The sequence below is a fragment of the Pyxicephalus adspersus genome, chromosome 5 (assembly GCF_032062135.1).
Source record: "Pyxicephalus adspersus chromosome 5, UCB_Pads_2.0, whole genome shotgun sequence".
Taxonomy (NCBI): domain Eukaryota; kingdom Metazoa; phylum Chordata; class Amphibia; order Anura; family Pyxicephalidae; genus Pyxicephalus; species Pyxicephalus adspersus.
Genome location: NC_092862.1, coordinates 95,266,085 through 95,285,508, shown reverse-complemented (window position 1 = coordinate 95,285,508; position 19,424 = coordinate 95,266,085). Strand labels below are relative to the sequence as shown.

Here is a 19,424-nt window from a genome sequence, read left to right as displayed (position 1 = left end):
AAATAGACTTTTGAAAAATAGTTTGCTCTTAATTGTTTTTTAATCTTGAACCGGATTCATTCCAGGTCTGCTGAATCATGCAGGTTCACCCACAATAGTCTGTCTTCTCCAGTCTCAAAGAGCTTTAAATCGGGATGACTGCAAGCTGCTCAAATCCTAAAGCAGCAAAACAACCCAAAACCAAACATTTCTATCATTATACTTTAAAGTAAATATAGCGATCTTCTCCCCAAATGCTGTCTTCAGTATGCCAAACTTTTTGATTGGTACTGTGGACTAGAAGCTTTATCTTTGATCAATCAATCCACAGAACATTGTTTCAAAAGAACTTGTTTGCCCATATGTTCCATGACGAACTGTATTCTTTTTCTGATGTGCTCTTTAGACACCAAAGGGTTTTTTCTTGTCGATCCCTTTTTAATTAGTGTAATCTCATTCTAACAAATTATCAGTTTCTTTAATTTACATTTTTTATTATTTTAAATACATGCAGGCATATTTACTTTTTCATATGTCTGTATTTGTTTATAATACAGGTAGTCCCTGGGTAAATATGAGATAGGGACTATATAGAGGTTTGTTCTTAAGTTCAATTTGTATGTAAGTCGGAACAGGTACATTATTTTATTAAATGCAATTAGGACAGATTTTTGTCTAAACATAATATTAGGCAGGGTGGTGTCCGTTACTGTAAAAAATTCCCAAAACCTAGGTTGTGGTAGGTTACTCTTCTTTCTCTTCTGTTTATTGTTAAGGGTTTTTGCTTTAGTCAAGGGGTCTTAAATCATGTAACTTTGTGTGGATAATATTTTTATATCTCTTCCATCCTGAAAAAGTATGCATTTTTCAAAACCAATTTACGGTATATTGATTTTTTTTATCTTCCAGATTTTTATTTCTTCCCATCAGAAAGTGAGAAACAAGTGCAAAAATGGCAGCAAATAAACCTAAGGGGCAGAATTCCTTGGCATTACATAAAGTAATCATGGTGGGAAGTGGTGGTGTAGGAAAATCTGCTTTAACTCTTCAGTTTATGTATGATGAGGTAAGCTAAATGCTAAAAAAAAAGTCTTTGCACTTATACTGAATGCTTTGGACATATTCTGGGTTCTAAAATTTTAAATTGTATTTCAAGCTTTTGATCAATATTTTAAATCGTGTGTATTTTTTTTTTTTTTTTTTTTTTTTTTTTTGTCGGTTGCCGCTATAGTGAGGGGAATTTTCAAAATTTAGAGTTGTCACCAGAAAAAGATTAAAGAGAAGTCCCTAACTGGTAACACTTGTGGCAGTATCAACTGTCTGAAATGTTTTCCCCCCTTTTCCCTACTCCGTCCAAAAGTGTTAGATTTGGATATACTTCTTTCTGCAAAGCGTTTCTGAATACTTTCAATATTAGACTTTTGAGTTTAGGAATTCTATTCAGAATTGCATTTACTTTTATGGTATGTAAAATGTTGCAGAGCTGTGCTTTTCAAATAAGTAAATTTTGCTCTATTTACAAATAAGAACAGTAAACATTGGCTTTGGTGTGTTTTTATTGTGATATGAATTTGGTTGTGTGTTATGTTCCAATAAGGTTTCACTCCCCAATCTCCCTCCTATACTGATTGGTATAAGAATTTGGTTGTGTGTTATGTTCCAATAAGGTTTCACTCCCCAATCTCCCTCCTATACTGATTGGTATAAGAAGTGCCCAATCTTTGTTAGACCTGCTCTCAGACTGAAGATAATTTGTTCCATTTGACACAAATCTGCTATAAATATAGTTATTTTTATTTCATTTTATCAGGCTTAATATTTGCTTATATTTCTAGTTTGTAGAAGACTATGAACCAACAAAAGCAGACAGTTACCGCAAGAAAGTTGTGCTGGATGGGGTTGAGGTACAGATTGACATCTTGGACACAGCCGGACAGGAGGATTATGCCGCTATCAGAGATAATTACTTTCGCAGCGGAGAAGGCTTTCTCTGTGTCTTCTCCATCACAGAACAGGAATCCTTTGCTGCTACTGCTGACTTCAGGTGGGTCCTTCATTTGTTTTATTCTGTAGGAAGAATTGCATTTTCTTTAAACTCATGGCTAGTTCCAGGTCTTTTTTGGTTAGGGTAATAGTGAAGACACACAACAGTTTATTACAGTCACCTACACAATCAGTTAACGTAGACAACTATGTACAATAATGAAGCTCTCATATTCATGACTCAGAAGCCATTTCATAGTTTTACATTATTTATCTTTGTGAAGCACATTTCTGTTATTTCCAAGTGATACTTTTACAAGGGAGTAAAATCACTGTTAGTAAGTAAAAGCAAATAGAAAATACAAAAATGTCCCAGCATTTAAAGGCTAACAAATATTATTTAGTACAATGTTTCTACAGTCTCTTTTAAATTTTTTTCACCCCGAGACACAACAGTAAGTGAGCAGAAATCTTTCCAAAGTCTGAGCGAATCTTGTTACATATGTGTCATACAGTCTAATTGTACAAGCAATGCAAGGTTGCATTTCCCCAGTGAGTGCACAATAAAAACCTGATAGAGGTTTAACCCATATCAACTTAGTGTTATAATTTATGCTTCGGAATGCTATATTTTTTATTTGTCAACATTTTTATTTTACCTTCTGTTAGTGCTGTGAGAGGGCACAAAGGGAGCCTTTCCCTATTTCAGGTGAACACAATGAATATTCAGCAGGGATAATATGGAAGCTGCTATCCAGATGAAAGGAGACATACTGCTTTGTTTAAAGGTTTCATGAGTGTACTATAGAAATGAAAGTCGATACGCAGCGAATAGGTTTCCCATTTGTCTGCATGCTGCACGCTCTCTGCATAAATGGAGTTCTGCTAATATGGTAATATAGGGAGTTGTTGCCTGGCTCTAACAAGCGAGCCCTTTAAGCATGTGTCTTAGCTGGATTATTTAAAGAATACCTGCTTCCGCACTGCACATTGAGGTTCCTTCTCCTGGCTTGTATGCCACCACAACATGTGATGACGGTAGCAGGTATTCCACCCACCCAAAATGTTTATTACCTGCATTGGACAACTATCTGAGAAACTGGCTTTTCAATACAATGGCCACTGGAAAGGTAAGTATATTGCCTAGTCTGTTACTGTGTGTAGAAGTGAACCTGTGGTGACTGCAACATACAAGAAGCCCAAATTCAAGGCAATATAACTCCTAGTCTGTGACTGCACCAGTGCAACAAAAGACCTGTTTTTCATCTACCTGGAAGGTAGGTTCTCTATTATAGTTAGTTGATTTCTGGAGTATTTTTGTGTTACTTTTGTTTGAATTTCCCCACCATCATACCACTTTCTTCTGCTCTTTGTAAACTGATTTGAGTGGCTGAAACTTCCAGGAATTGAAAGCAGTTACATAACATAGTTTTGTATGGTGTGTAACATAGTCTGTCTATGACACTGAACTGATCTGACTTGTAGTGGAACACCACAATCTAAGAAATGTGTTCTGTTATATACATTATAGGTTTTATACATTACATGTATGCAATTGAGCAAAAAACTGTTGCTCCAGATTTTCTTTGTAGTAAAAAAAAAAATAAAAAAAATCAGCAAGAAAGGAACAATTTACAAAGTAAAGTTTGTACACAGCTATTTAGTATTATTTAACAACTCATATGTACACTTGGCATTTGTAGTTCTGGAAAACTGAAATGCAAAGTAAACATACTACATAGAGTAAGGTGTTTGTGTGGTTCAGAAGACTAAATGCGTTTATACATATGTTGAAGATTAGATAGATAGATTCAAATATATGTACACAAAGTTCTCCAAATGGTAATATTGTTAACTAGTAAAATAGTTTATATGTACTCCCTATGTGAATGTATGATTCACACATTTTGAACACTAGTATACGGTATTTGATGTAGACCACACTTGGCTTGTTTTGGCATCACTTTCCAATACAACGAACAGTATTACAGCATTGCCTACCTATCTGAATTAAACATGAATGAAATCTTGAAATAATAATTAGCCCTGTATAACATTATTTATCTTTAAGTCCACCGGAACTAGACAGTGCAGGAAATAATGAAGGAATCTATACAATACTCTATAAATATAAAGTAAAAAAAAGTTATAAGTTTTCCCACCTGTGATTTGCCATGTATTTTAGGTTGTCTTGTTGTATAATGCCCTCTAGTGGTACAATCATAGTATACACACACTTGAACATTTGTTTACGTTTGCAGTTTTTGTGCATGTTGGCAGTCAGCTAATTAGGCCTGGGGTTTTCTCTTACTAGACTGGGGTCTGCAGTGGGAAACTTACAACATAATGTTATGTTAGGCACCAGGGCTGTTATCCAGCTCCTCACCTCACTATCTAGTAATTCATTGATCAGAAACAAGCAGAATATTTCAGTGGTTGTATTTGTAAACCCCTTTTGTGTATCCAGGTTAGTTTCTCCATGTTTTTGTGGGTTTTTTGATCCTTTAGTATGAACCTAGTATGTACACTTCTGTAAATATGTAAATTCCTGGTAAGTAAGGACTAGTTTGAAGGCTTCTAAAGAATCTTTACCTATTCTGTTTGTCTCAACACCTACAGGGAGCAGATACTGCGGGTAAAAGAAGATGAGAATGTTCCATTCCTTCTGGTTGGTAACAAATCAGATTTAGAGGATAAAAGACAGGTCTCTGTGGAAGAGGCAAAGAGCAGAGCTGATCAGTGGAATGTTAACTATGTAGAAACTTCGGCAAAGACACGAGCCAATGTTGATAAGGTAAATAATTAAATGTGTTTATTTACGTGTGTATTTTCTATACCATACATCTTTTGTATACCATATCATATACTGTATGATACTACAATAAGCTGATCAAGCTGTGACATCTCTTTTCTGCATACTTGTTCTATTTTACCAACCTAAAGAGATGCTAGAGCCACATATACATCTACTATCTTATGGACAAGTATTATTGTAATAAACTCTTACTTATTTCAACACTATTGAAATAATGACATAATGACATGACATCATTAATTTGCTGCTTTTTACTATACTGTAGTGCATAACAGAGCGAAACCAAAAAATGTGTGTGTGTATAGTATTTATTATATTTTAAAGTTAGTTGCTAGAAGTCCATGGTGCCTAACAGTCAACTCATTATACATAATATACAACGTGCGTTTTCATTTATCTGTGACTTTCTTTTGCAAAATCTGGCATATGCGGCCAGTCAGTCATTTAGTGGCTAATGCCCCTGGTCACATCCTACTACCTTTTTTCGAAAACCCAAGATTTACCGAACTTTTCCTAAAATTCAAATTTTTCATATTTGATTCCATTGGAAAATTAGTAAACTTTAGGTGAATTTTGGGTGCAAAGCTTAAAAAAAAGACTGGTAAATATCCACTTTGTTAAAATAAACATACCCATGATTCCAAAGAAATATATACATACATATGTAGAGATGTTTTGAAAGCAAGACTTGGTCATACATACATTCCTTGGTGGAGAATCAGTTACTGCCTTTGAAACACATGGACTTGGAAGATTCTCCACCAGGGAATGTTTCAATGTAAGTCAGTATTACTGCTTTATAAACGGACCCCAATGTGCTGCAGGAATATATATTATTCTTCTTATAGGAAGTAAAGTGACTTGTTTTTTTTTGTTGTGAAATACAAATATATTTTTTTCTTTAAAAAGGTATTCTTTGATTTGATGAGAGAAATCCGTGCCCGAAAGATGGAGGACAGCAAAGAAAAGAATGGCAAGAAGAAGAGAAAAAGCTTAGCCAAGAGGATAAGGGAGAGATGCTGCATTTTATAATAAACCTGACATCCTCACTCCTTCTTTTTTTTTTTCTTTTTTTTTTTTTTGATAAGAACCATTACTTGTTAGCATGCCCTCAGACAGCTTTGGTGTCCAGCTGTCATTTTCATTTTGGAGACATTACATTACACTAAAAAGCATGATCGGGACACTGCTCTGGACAGACAACTACAAAACAAAAGTCACTAACTACATCATCTGGAAATGAAAACCCATTTGGAAGACATGTTTCTTACCACCTGTCAAATGTTTGGAATGTATACGAGTGAATGCGGTAGTCTGTGAATTCTTATTTGCTGGGGCGATTACTCTTCCCTGTCTTTCTATTTCCACTTTTAAATTGTACCGACTAGAACTAAAGGCGAAGTACAGACAGGCTTATAACACAATCTAATGCAAGGTATTATAACTGCAGCTAGTGTAAGTAACTAAATTTGACTTGGTATCCACCCCTATATAGCAGTATACAGACATTGGAGCAGAGGTTCAGAACTAGAAGCTGAAAGAGGAGAGTGATAACCTCATAAGTTTGTAGCTACTTCTGAATAATCAAAGGTCAGGGAAGGTAGGTGATCAGCCCATCTTGCTCACTCATAGTAGGGTCACCTGCTGCTGTGGCAGATGTTTGTAAAGACTGGCTGATAAGTATTTCAGCTGCATACTTTGCTGTCCGGCTGTAGTTTAGCTTTATTGCAGGCCCAGTTTTATTGTGCGGTTAAAACAAAGTCATCATAACAACTTTTATGTTTGGCTTGCTTATTTACACAGCTTTATAATTCAAATGTATCTCAAAATGTCTAATACCTAAATAACTTTCAGTTGTTTGTAAAGGGATTTGATTGGAGAGCCACCTCCCACCCCCCTTTTAGTTACAAAGAAACCCCCCCTCCCTGTCCCTGTAAGCAACAGTCTATTCTCTGAAATATAAAGTTGATAAACCTGTAGTTCCCTGCTCACAGAATAGGACAGCAAATACACCTATATGTTACTGCTTAAAGGGTTAGATGCAGTTTTAATATATTCATTTATATTTGAGAAGAAAAACTTGCACCTGTCATGAAAAAAAAATTAAGCTGGCATTACCAACATCATGAAAAGGATAGTGGTCAGGCTATTATGACCCACTAGTTTCCACTGATCCACTACAAGTGTGAAGATTAGACACTGAAAAAATTAGAACTTATCTGCATGTTTGTTCTGGATTAGAAACTCAAGTTATTAAAGCAAATGGAACAGCATGACAGCTATGCAAATAACATTCTAAGAGGTGCCCAATGGGGGGACATTAACGGCAATAATAATTTTTAGTGGGTTGTTTTTTTTGTTTTTTTTTTTGCTTTTTATTTGAAAAAAAAAAGTCTGCCATGCCTATAACCTTGTAAGCAGCATATATCATCTTATCTGCTGTATGGAAAGCACGAGGGCTGACCTGGGGTGTGTCATACCCTAGCAGATGGTCTGCTGCTTCCACATAGAGAGCAAGGGCTTGCTTTGTGGCATGCTGGCAGGGTACAGGAATTCCTACTTAGGTTTTCAGTTAGGCTTTAATATGCTTGATAACAGACCAGATTCATTATTTGTGTTCAAACCAAACATTTCAGTCTTTGGTCTTGTTTAATGCTGTAATGGGACAGTTCATATCTATTACACCTTAGATAATGTGTAGATGTGGGTGGGGGGGGGGGGGGGGTATATCCTAATAAGTTTATTTCACATGTATTGCTGCATGGCCAAAATGTCAAAAGACAAAGTGCCATTCTCAATATCCTAAGTACATTTTCAAGAATTCACCATATTTTTGTAGTGTGGTAAACTTTTAGCTAGTTTTCATCCATAAATGTTATTCGAATACATGGGAAATTGGAATTGTGAATGTTTTCATTCTAATAGTTTTGAAGGACCTTTGTGTATATATGCTTGTTTACTTGGCACATAAGATCTTGTTTGTAAACTGTTAAATCCTATTCACCTAAATGCAAGTAACATTTGAGTGAATAAGCCACTGGCGCAATGAATTGCGTAATTTGGGCCTGTTCACAAAAATAATGTGACTTGCAAATAGTCATGTAGCCTAGAAACATTTGTAAGATGTATGAAATGTATTTTTGGTGGTTTGTCAATAATAATTGCATATAAGCAGGCTACACTTCAAAATGCCTTTTAAATGGCAGGCATGAGGTCATGTTTTAAAAACGAATGGGCTTTCTATGATAAGCCAAGGACCTATGCACAGTTACTATGAGTAACCAACCACCATTTTTCTATTGGTCTGACTACATTGGAATTTTAGAAATAAAACAAGTTTGGTTACTGTACATAGTTGCCCTATGATTAACCACTTGCCTAACTGCTGAGAACATATTTCACATGTGCAATGGGTGACCCATTGTTCAGAAATGTACATTCACAGTAGTGGTATAGATGTCTTATTAAGTTTAAATGCAAATTGGCAATGTAAGTAACAAACTTACCACTTTGTAAATGCTGATTTTTTTTTTCCTTGATGTTCTCTCAGCCACTGTGTTTGTTGAGTGAAATGTCGTACTTTAACATTTTATTTTTTTTATCATTCCAAAGCACTTTCCAGGTATAAGAGTTGTGCTGGTCTTGAAGGGCTGATATATATAGTTCTTTAGACATAAAGAGGTTAAATAAAGCATATTACAGTAATAAAAACTTTTTTTTTTTCCCTATACAGTTCATGTTTTGCCAGCGTGTAGTTTTTGTTTTTGTTTTTTTTTACCTGGCTTTACTGTTTACAGGTTATAATAAGCAGAGTGTTCTGTTTATTTCACTCATTTAAAAATGATTAAGGCTACCTACACACATCAGATGATTCTCATGGATCCGTCCTGGTGGATCCACAAACGATTGTAATGCAAGTGAAGGGGAGAGAGCACAGCTGCTCCATTGTTCTCCCCTCTCCACAAAGCAGAACAGTATGTGCTGTATGTACATATGGATTGTGAAAGACATGGCCGTGTGTCTGTTGCACAAGGTATGTCATCTGCACATACAAAATCAAAATTTAGATGGAGTACCAACAGCATTATTCATTTATGAAAAATATTTGGTATTCTTGATGAGTACAATACAGTACCTAATTGCTGTATACCATTGGCTTAACATTCTAGTAGAGCAAGATCCATTTGGGCTTGATTCACTGGAAATCTGCTTTGAGCAACCTATTGGTGTTTGGCTGTTCTTTTACAGGAAAGTTTTACTATGACTGAAAGCTGCAGGTCTCCTACTGTGATTGTAACACATGTAGTTTCCTTTTTTTATTGGAGTTATTACATATATAATACTAGTAAGGTAATTTTCCTAAATACAACATTGTAGCTAACTTCACTCCTATTACTAAAACACTATGTTCCAGTCTGTACATTCAGCACTTGAATGCATCAAGTATATGTCTGGATCCTTTTCACAAATTATTCCTATTTAAAGTTATTATAAGTAACTAGCACAAGATAAATATCAACAAAAAGATGTAATTTATATCCTCATATCAGGTGGACAAAATATTGTAGAACACTAGAGCTCTACAGGGGACAGGGACCTATGATGTGAAAAACAAATAGGTTACAGCTGTCCCATAATGTCTGGCTCCTGGGATTTGTTAGACTTTGTCTGGCTTTTTATATCTGTTTTTTGGAACTGGCTTGGTCAAAACATTGTGTTTGACATCCTATTTCTTATGAGTCTGGTCCAATTTTGTTTGAACGGTTATAGTGATTCGCCTGTCAATTATCTTTAAATAACATTTCCTTTCCATAATTTTTGATGATGATGCTACTGATTTTAAAGCAGTTTCACCATGGAAACTAGCAACAAATGTAGAAGATACCGCTCTACAAAGAAATGTGAGTTTGCTGTGAATTTGATGTGTGATCATAAGCCAAGAAACACCGAACCTTATGATTGTTAACTGTACATAAATGTCAATTTCTCTAACCATACATCATTCAGCTACCATGTCCAGGCTACATTACATTAAACATGGAGGTCATTGTGGGCCTCATCACTTATTTACTGTGATTGTTCCTATGTTGTTAACTAACGTTTCTGACCACTAATGCTTTGAAGTGCACATTGTAGTTGGGCACAGTGGAGCCAACCATTTTGTAATATGTTCCAACATTGATAAGAATGCAGCTTATTAGATAGTGTCTAATATACACTGCTTATAATGTTCTTCTAGTAAATTGGTAAGCTGTATTGTCATCAGTTTTGGTTCAGTCCACAAAATGTCCTCCTCCTCATTGTGTGTAGACAAAATGTGTATTTTAAATTGCTTTGCAGCTGTTGTGCTGGGTTCTGTGGTATTATGAAGCTACTAGTTTCAGTAAACCATGTACAGGCTGATTCCACTACCCAGTTCTATGTTTTGCCATTTGTTCCATTTTAAGACAAATAAACTTCTGTTTTGTAATTTTTGGTTTACCAGTATTCATCTTATTCTCGATAATGACTTTAATACCTTACAGATTTTATCATACATTTGGGTCCTGTTTTCATGAAAATACAAAGGATTTGTGGATGGCATGTAAAACCTTTCTGTATTGCAGAATGAGGTGCAACTTAGGAATTCCCCTATACATTAAAGCGGAAATAAACCCAAAATACTCACCTGTCCCATTTCTTCGTAGAGTGTCACCCTTTTCTTTCTTCTTTCTTCTCCTCCTGAGCTGCTTTAATTCCACTTTTAAAAATGCAAGATCATTATTGCTGAAAAGCATAGGTCTGCAATAATCCCTCCTACTTTCCTGATCACTCTGGGAATCTGTCAAAAACACTGAGCTGCTCATGTGTATAGGAATTCTTAAGTTGCACCACATTCCGCAGTACAGAAACGTTTTAAATACCATCCATAAAAGAACAATTGTATTAAAAAGTCAGTTTTTTATATACTGTATAGTTTGTTTAAAGCAGTTACATGAGGACTATTCACTGCTCCATGGCTTTTAGTGAGTGTAGGCAGAGTCTCCTTTTGATAGTCTATGTCAATCAGTGCAGAGAAGCTGGAGTGTAGGTATTTTGTCTTTTATGTCACAGGCTGATTAAAGAACTGCATGCTCATCCTACTATCCCCTATCAAAGTTAAAGTGAGCATGTTTGTCAATGCTACTGCAGTCCGAACCCTTGCAGGGCTCATAATACTACTTGAGAAAAGTCTGCAGAGTGCACAGGATACATAACGGCACTGGATTTCTGATCAACAGATTTTTTTTTGTTTTTTACCAATACAACAGAAATAGGAAAAAAAAGGATTTTAGTGTTCTATTTAACAGATCAAAAAAGGAACCAATAACAGTAAATTATTTTACATGTAGGCATATTATAAACATGAGATGAATGTCACCTTTGTTTTCGCATGTGTACAAGATTCAGCAAACTGAAATAAGAAGAACAAACTGGCAATGTTGGATGTTTTTGGCCAACCACTTTCTGCTCGATATCCTTCATTAACAAAATGGACATAATGTTTTGCTTACTTTTTTTAAGATGGGAGTAATGTCTGATTGTTACTGTACATCATAATACCTCAGCCAACTTTAGAAAATTGCACGATTACATTTTATAAAGCTCATGTTTGGTCAGACTTTTTTACAATATAATATTATGCTCAATTATTTTAGCATGTAGTTTTATTTGTTTCTTAAAAAAATATTTATTTGTTTCTTTAAAAAACTGTTGTATCCATTTATCAAGCTTTGTTACTCTATGACAATTATTTAGATTTGTTCCTACATTGGGAAATCTAATTTGTTTGAAACAGACTGTTGTAGAACAATTTAAAATGCTCTTTCTTCTGATGATGTAATAATAGGCCACAGTTACTAATATACATATTGTAGGGGTCACATCTGTATGTGAAGTGTTGTGTGCATGTCCCAGATTAATATTATTACTAAATAGCATGCAGAATGTCTCAAGAACCTGTTTGGAACGGTGGTGACCAAGAAGTCATTACTAGCAGCAATTGTCAGAGGGATCCAATGAGTAGGTGTGTACTGAATAGGAATGTACAGGTTTGTTATGCAACATAATAGATCTAAACAATGCTCAAAAAGTGTGTTTCTTGCATCATAAGCTCACAAATTTTAAAACAGAATTGGTATATCAGGTGGGTTAGAAAAACTTAAAACAAAAATAGAACTTACTGCTGCATCCACAGCCACTGATAAATGGGCTCATGGTTCTGAAGTGCAATGGTTGAAATGCATTTGGAGTAATTTGATTTTGATATTCAGAGTAATGTCCATTGAATTGATGTCCATTAAAGATCTGGATAAATATCTTTTATGTAGTTTCCTCTTTGCTAGGAACCTGACTATGAATATACAAGTTTGTAGTATTAAAGTAGTATTTTGTCCTACATATTTTCAGTTTTTAATATAAGATATTTTTCTTTTTAATCTATTGTATCTTAAAGCAGAAAAATCAGATACTAAGCATATGAAATAGTACTAAAGGAAAGCCTGATTTGTCTTGGGAAAAAAAACAATTTTAAATTTGGTTAGAAATAAAAATGTGCAAGATATTTAAAGGCCAACAAACACAATACTGGACTGTAAGGTGATGTCTGGCATATGGTGTGATCTTGTGCCTTTTTAGGAGGAAGAGCCACCTCCAGATGAGTCTGCCCTATGTTTTTGCATTGCTAAGTACTTTGAAGATGTGGCAGTGTAGTTTTCACATGTGTTTTGCAAAACAACAAAATGTGATTGAAACAGATCAGGTTTTTCTTTTGCTGGCAGTGCCACACCTCGTTGAATTCCAGGCAAGGGACATTCATGACATGTATGTAAAATCCTGGTCAGTCAAAGGATTAAAAAGTTATCTAGAAAGATGTATGGTAGTACAAATTTCACTGAGACAACCCAGTATCCGCATATCTTACAGTAGTGGTGTTAGGGAAGGTAATTCACAGCAATGGCAAAAATGTGCAGACTTTCTAGCAGATGAACAGACATGGTCCCTCTCACCTGCAACCACCAGGGTCTTTCTTTTCACTATTTACATAACAGAAGAATGACCGCTAGAACATTTATCACCATCCTGTAAACAGCCATGTTATTCATATATCCATGATTGCCTACGGTGCACACATCATACATGTAGCATGTGCAAGATCTGCAATAGGTGACATCACTTTCACTAGTCTGCTCACAATTGTATTTTTCCTTCCCATCACCAACACAGAAACTTGCAAGGGAAACTCTTCTTTAACCAAAATATATTAATTTATAATTGTTTCCCAGAGCATTTTGTATTTCATATTTCTAAAACGTAATATTCTACTTAAACATGTAGCCACTTGTATTAAAGCTTCAAGTGTACATTCTGTTACTTCTATGTTACACTGACATGTATGTATAGAACACCCCTTAAATGTCATTCCTAATTATGTGAATTGTTTACTATTTTTCCAAGTCTTTCTTCTACCCTCCTACTTAGCACACAGAGGTGTTAGGACTCAAGAATCCATAGGTCAGTTTAAAGCCTAAAGCTAGGTACACACTTCCAATAATTTTTGTTAGAAAACGAACAATTACGACGATCAACGATTATGCACGATTATTTTGAATGATCATATTGTGCACAATTCTGTACATTTTAGATATAATTATTTGAACGATGCAGGGAGTGACATGTAAAAGAGAAAGTGTATTGCAGAAACATGCAAGATCACTGAGCGACCGTACACACGATAGATAGTGAACAATCGTCGGCCTATTATATCCGCCGTGAAGTTCGTTCATTTTCAACGACAATCCTTATTCGCCGGTGTCATTGGTCAACTATTTGTGAACGATTTTTGGCCGATCGGTTGTTCGTTTCTAACGATAATTATTGGAAGTGTGTACGCAGTTTAAGTCTGGGCCCACGGAATTCACAAATACACATTGGAGAACTTCTGCACCATTTATATAAAAAAAATCTGCATATGTACCTTTTTTCCAGTCCAGGTTTTCTTCCTCTTTCCCCTATGGAAGCAGCCATATTACACGCTTGGGTAATAACCTGTTCAAAAAGAGAGCTGTTAATGTGAAAAAATAATATTTTGTCCTAGTTGTCAATTCTCTGTCATTAGAAGCCTCCCTAGTTTGTACAGCAATTAAAAGTTTATATTCTCCTTATCATATATTCTACACATCCGGTTGGCTCAGCCTACAGCACTTGAAAAATTGAAACAAAGTGAATTTATTTTAGGATGTTCTCTACTTCTACAGATCCATTGACTCTGCCAGACCTAATGGAGAACACTTTTTGTCCTTTCCTGAGTAATTCCTATACCTGTAACTGCTCTACACAACATGATCCATGCCAGTCCTCCCAAGCAGTTTCTTTTTGATAGAACAGAAGCCCATATCAGAATCCATCCACTGTGAAAGAGTGCAAACTATAAAAAGGGGGATTAGAAGAAAAAAAAAAAAAAAAAACCAGTATCATTGTTAGATTTAGAAGCTATAAAATTATCTATTGGATAAAAAGTTCCCAGCCATGTCATAGACAGACTAGTTTTTTGATGAGTTCCCCATCTCTTTACCCAAGTTGCAGATGCACAAAAGGATTGATGAGATAACTTGGACAAAAGTTCCCAACCAGAACACCAAATCTGCTTTCCAAAAAGCAGAAATTATCAAATTATATACTAGTCACAAATTGCCTTATGGCACCAAAGATCTTTTCTTTGTGCGATGGACAACCAGTAGAGAGATTAACTGGTAAGGCAGTGTTAGAGAAATTAGAAAAGTGGGGAAAGAGTCATACAACACATATGAGGATGGACTACAGTGGAGAAAGGTGGGTAGTGGGTAGGCCACAGAGGTAAAGGTTGCAGTAATCCAGTTGGGATATAAAGAAGATATGCACAGGCAGCAAACATGACCACTAAAAGGATATAAGATCACAGTAGCTCCTCCACTAAAACACATACACTGTAAAAGCAAAATTATAATGACGCCATTGGATTATAATTTGAAAAGTACATAGTTACAGTCAGGTCAAAAGTATGCAATTTGATACAGTATTGTCCAACCTACCAGCCTTTTCCTACAAGATAAACATAGGAAGACTTCCTGGATGGCATTTCGGCTAGTACAACCCTGCTGATAGCTAAAAGTTGTCAGATTTTTTTTGCAAGCTAGTATCCACTGTGGTAGCTTTATTTTTCAAAGACTGTGTAAGATCAGGGAATTGAAATAAATGTAGAACCCCTATTTATTATTTTGCCACAGGATCATGACAAATAGTGCTAGAAAAGGGCCTTTGGCCAAAGGCTTTTTGTAGTACCATGCAGATCTTCAACCTGAGATTATCAATGGCAGTGCACATTGCATTACTATTTTTTAATGGCAAAGTTGGGTTAAAAGTACATTTGATGATCTGTGTTGAGGTGATTATAACAAAACTAATGCAGTAATAACAACATATTCTCTTTTATGTCGTACTATATTAGTATCTCATCACACACTGAATCCACTGCAAAAATTTGAGTAAGCACATGTATGTCATGTTTATATGGAGGACTTTTTATTGAGGAAGACCTCCCAGAGACCCATTGGGAATGGACCACCTTACTGTGTCCTCTCAAAATGCATCTACCCAATGATATGAGGTAGTCAAGTGATGATTTTTTTCATTGATATACAGTTTCACTCTCTTTGAGTCATCATTTCAGTTTATTCCCATCAGCATATTAAGCCTTAAATGGACCAATGGATGATTTATAATAAACACTTTTAGATTCTATACCAGTGATGTGTTCTTTTTCCAAAGTGTAAAAGAAAGTGGAACTAAAAAAAGGAATAAATTGTTAGCAAAGGGGGCGGGCTATGTCTTTTCTGCAATTAAATACATTGCCTCTTTGTGAGAATTTTTCTAACTAAACTCCTCTCTCCTTGCTCTTTTGTCAGGTTCTCTTTGGGTCTGGGATCTTAAGCCATTTTCATTGGCTAGACTAGACAGGTGTAACTCCCATGCATGTGCCAGGAGATCATTCATTCTAAACAGACAGCTTTGATGGGATTGTACACTTAGCTGTGCTTAGTAAAGAAAGGACTTCAGACAGGTATATTTCTTTTATTGCAGGAGTGACATAGCCTGTCCTTTCAGCTTTTGAACCTGTCTGCTCACATTTTTAGACATAAGTTTAGTTTTAGGACCTTGTAGCCTAACATGTAAAACTGCACACCATTTCATATATCGTATATCTCGTATTTCGTATATCTCATTGTGCATTGTAAGAATTTTGACAGGGTGTCACAATCTTTGGTTAGAAAGGTATGCAATGGTGTCTAGATGGCACTGTTGTTTAGGCACTCCATGGTGTTGGACAACTGGAAAATCAGTTTAGGGTCCTGGAGCTGGTCAGGGAAAAGTTGGGAGGTTTTCCACATGGTCCATGTTCAGGTTTTTGGTACTTGTGTAGCCTGGGAGGAAGGAGTGCTACATAACTGTTGCTAAGGGAAATTCTCCAAGGCTAAATGTTGCCCTGTTTCTTGGTATGAACTTTAATTTTGTTTTTATAGAGCAGACAGAGGCTGCAAAGTCAGCTAGCCAGATGGCTAATGTTTATTTTATTATTTTTCTGGGCAACTTGCAAATAAAACACAGGCAAATGCTTGAAGATTCGCCCCTCTCTTGTCTGATTTCTGGTTGCTGCACTGTGGACCCTTGTATAAGTGTCTTATGCAGCTCACAAAACAAACTAACATTTTATATCTAGCACCCCCAGATACATAAACACATTGTAACTTACCAGTCCACAAGAATGTCACATGAATTAGACTTCAAACATATCTGCTTTGGTTTTATGAATTCCATAGTGAATTGATGGGAACTAATGACAAAAATGCTGCCTTTCTGAAAGGTATTTTCTGTACGTCATGAAAATGAAAACTGGTGTCTACATCAACCTACATTACATCTTTGTGTAAGGTTTAGTTATATTTAATTTATAGCAAGGGATTTTACCTTTTCAAATCATAAGGTTTTAGCTGCGTCAGGAGCATGCAGGATTTTTAATACAAAAGAATGAACTGGTTTTGATCTGCCTGTGACAGAGGCTCTCTTTGATGACACATAATCAAATATAAATTGAAAAAAAGAAAGAAATGAAACTTTTAAATCATGTTCTCCGTGTATTACAAAATATAGAACACTATAAAGCATATTATGAGCTATGATATGAATCTTCACAGAAACTATGCAATTTTGCTTTAATGAGTTAGAATTATTTTTATTTTTTTTGTGTTCATTGTTTCAAGTGCCTTACATTTACTTTAGACATTCAATTCACCCCTTCTAAATGTGATATCCTTTGTATTTCATTAGATTTAAAAACTATATTCTTCAGCTGTATAGAAGCATACACAAGTACATGCCTATGCTACACAAGACTAATCTGTATGATGCAGAATAATGTAGAATAATGTACATTTCATCAAAAAATGTGCCCTGTAAACTTTAGGGTATGAATATTTGCATAGTTGTTTAAGTTAGAAGTGCTTGTGTCTTTATTGACTTATCTATTATCTATTGTGTTTTCCCTTCTTTTCTTATTACTTCCTTTTTTACCCATGTTTTATTTTCATCTTTAGCTTATCTTCCTTTCCTTTTTTGCTTTCCCTTTACTTTTCTCCTTCTCTTGTATTTTTTGTCTTCAGGTATTATCATGGCTCCAGGGACTCTAAGGTCTCTTTTGTCAGATCCCCTCAAACAAACAGGTACAGGTGGGCATTCTCCAGCAGGCGCATTTCAGAGAGACAAGATCAGTAGTCCTAAAATTAGGACATATCAAACGCCTATCACAGCTGCAAGTCTAGTATGTGAGTATTCTAATGTTTATTTCCATTACATGGCTTTATAACACGTGTTGTAGTGAGGATGTCAGATTTGTGTTCATCGGGGGTCTTCTATATGGCGACCCCACTACCCTGGCTATGGTATACCTTCCCAACAGAAACCATGTCTCATATTTGGAAGCAATTCAGTATTAGCTTGCTTGATGGATTTCATGGAGAGTACTCTCATATTACAGGGAGATTTTACCTTTGACTCCTACCTTTGTTTTAGATAGTGGTGAGAGAATAGATCCCGTCTACGTTTTTGTTGTGGTTTCTTTCCTTGCTGGGGATGTTCTTCCTAGTTGTCACTAGATCAACAGGAAGTCCTCCAAGGTGGGCACTCAGTGTAAAGTGAATGACCTTACTTTTCTGTTCTGTTCTTAATTCCCACTGTATCATTCTGAAAGCAGAAAACCTACACAATATAAACACAGTAATTGCAAATGTATGTCATAGTAAGAGGGTGTATGTTTCAGTAAAAAAAAAATATTTTATTTCACACCAAAACAAAAAGGGTTCTTTTTATAAAACAGGGAATCTATCATTCCCTGCTGAGAATCAATTACTGCCATTAAAACACAGACATGGAAAACTCCCACGAGGGAATGTGATTTCCTGCTTAAAAAGTAGTACCCAATTTAAGGCCATTTTTTATTTTATGTATTTAAAAGATGATTTTAGGTACAAAGATACAAAATCTGTCAATAATATGATGATGTTTAGTGCATAAAACTGAGTGCACCTGCTAAACGGCAAGACACTACAAGACCTCAGATTTTTATTAGGTATTCTTTAAAAGCCTTACTTGTCAATTAAATAAAAATAAAGGATTTAGAAATATTCTTCTTACTCTTATGTATGCAGTAATAATGTATTCCACAACTGTCATTTACACATGCATGCATTGGAGTTCATATGTATATGTACTTAAATGGGGGGGCTTTACATTTATTTTTATTTTTTTTATTATTCTTATTGAATTTTTATTTTTGAACATTTTTTTTTCGGAAATATTGCTAACAAAAATACAATGTGACAATTACTCTTCACAGAGACATCAGTGGACTGTAAGTTCCCTAATGCCTCCTCTGCACTCCATTCAAGAAGATGGTGGACAAAGTGGGTCTCCTTTATAGCAGTCAAAGGGCTCAAGTATATCTCTAGTGAAAAACTTAATTAATGGAGTAGATGAAGGGTTAGAAAATGTGTTGGTTTTATTGCCAATTTACAGTAATCAGTGAGGAGCGTAGGGTAAGCAGGTATGTTGTTACAAAGAGGCAGGATATCAATCTAGCTCTATTCTACATGCTCTCACTCTGGTGCTTCCTGGAGCAGTATGAAAAAATAGGGCCAGAGGAATCTCTACATGCAGGATAAGCCCCCTTCTGAAATCAGAAGAAACAATTTCTGGAACATGCTAAGGCCGCATAGAAGGCATATAAGCATGGAGAGGTAAAACTATATTCAGAATTTGTGTTCTGATATTTTCTCTTACAGTCCTTAAGAAAGGAGGGGTGGGGTGTTTCCTCTAGTAGAAGTTGATAAAGTGGTCATTTTTGCTTTACTAGTAACTCTGTGTCAAGCTTTATACACGTCAGAAAATTGTCACCTGAGATGAACAATCATGCTTGTCATGGACGAATATCTAACATGTACAGCAGTCCCCTGTTGATGTTCATCAAACTGCCACCGCAGATTGAATAACAACTATAATACACTCCTATGGAGTGGAGCACAGCTGGGTGCTGCTTGCT

General features: G+C 35.6%; 1 protein-coding gene and 1 long non-coding RNA gene across 3 annotated transcripts in view; one reads left to right on the top strand and one right to left on the bottom strand.

Annotated features, from left to right (window-relative positions):
* The window catches only part of RALA (RAS like proto-oncogene A), a 29,441-nt gene extending 19,192 nt beyond the window's left edge, over positions 1 to 10,249 (top strand). Inside the window, exons 2-5 of the mRNA XM_072412174.1 lie at positions 889 to 1,045; positions 1,815 to 2,023; positions 4,582 to 4,756; positions 5,687 to 10,249. Coding sequence (XP_072268275.1) covers positions 932 to 1,045; positions 1,815 to 2,023; positions 4,582 to 4,756; positions 5,687 to 5,809 — 621 coding nt within the window. The 5' untranslated portion in view covers positions 889 to 931 and the 3' untranslated portion in view covers positions 5,810 to 10,249. The remainder of the gene's footprint in view (positions 1 to 888; positions 1,046 to 1,814; positions 2,024 to 4,581; positions 4,757 to 5,686) is intronic.
* LOC140331286 (uncharacterized) lies at positions 1,913 to 18,094 on the bottom strand. 2 transcript variants are annotated; one of them, XR_011920910.1, is made up of 4 exons: positions 17,889 to 18,094; positions 13,773 to 13,843; positions 11,980 to 12,149; positions 1,928 to 2,046 (listed from the first exon to the last, which is right to left on the bottom strand). It is a non-coding gene; the product is annotated as an uncharacterized lncRNA (long non-coding RNA). The 2 variants fall into 2 exon arrangements; XR_011920909.1 differs by lacking the exon at positions 11,980 to 12,149 and having other exon boundaries at positions 1,913 to 2,046.
* Between the last annotated feature and the right edge of the window lie 1,330 nt (positions 18,095 to 19,424).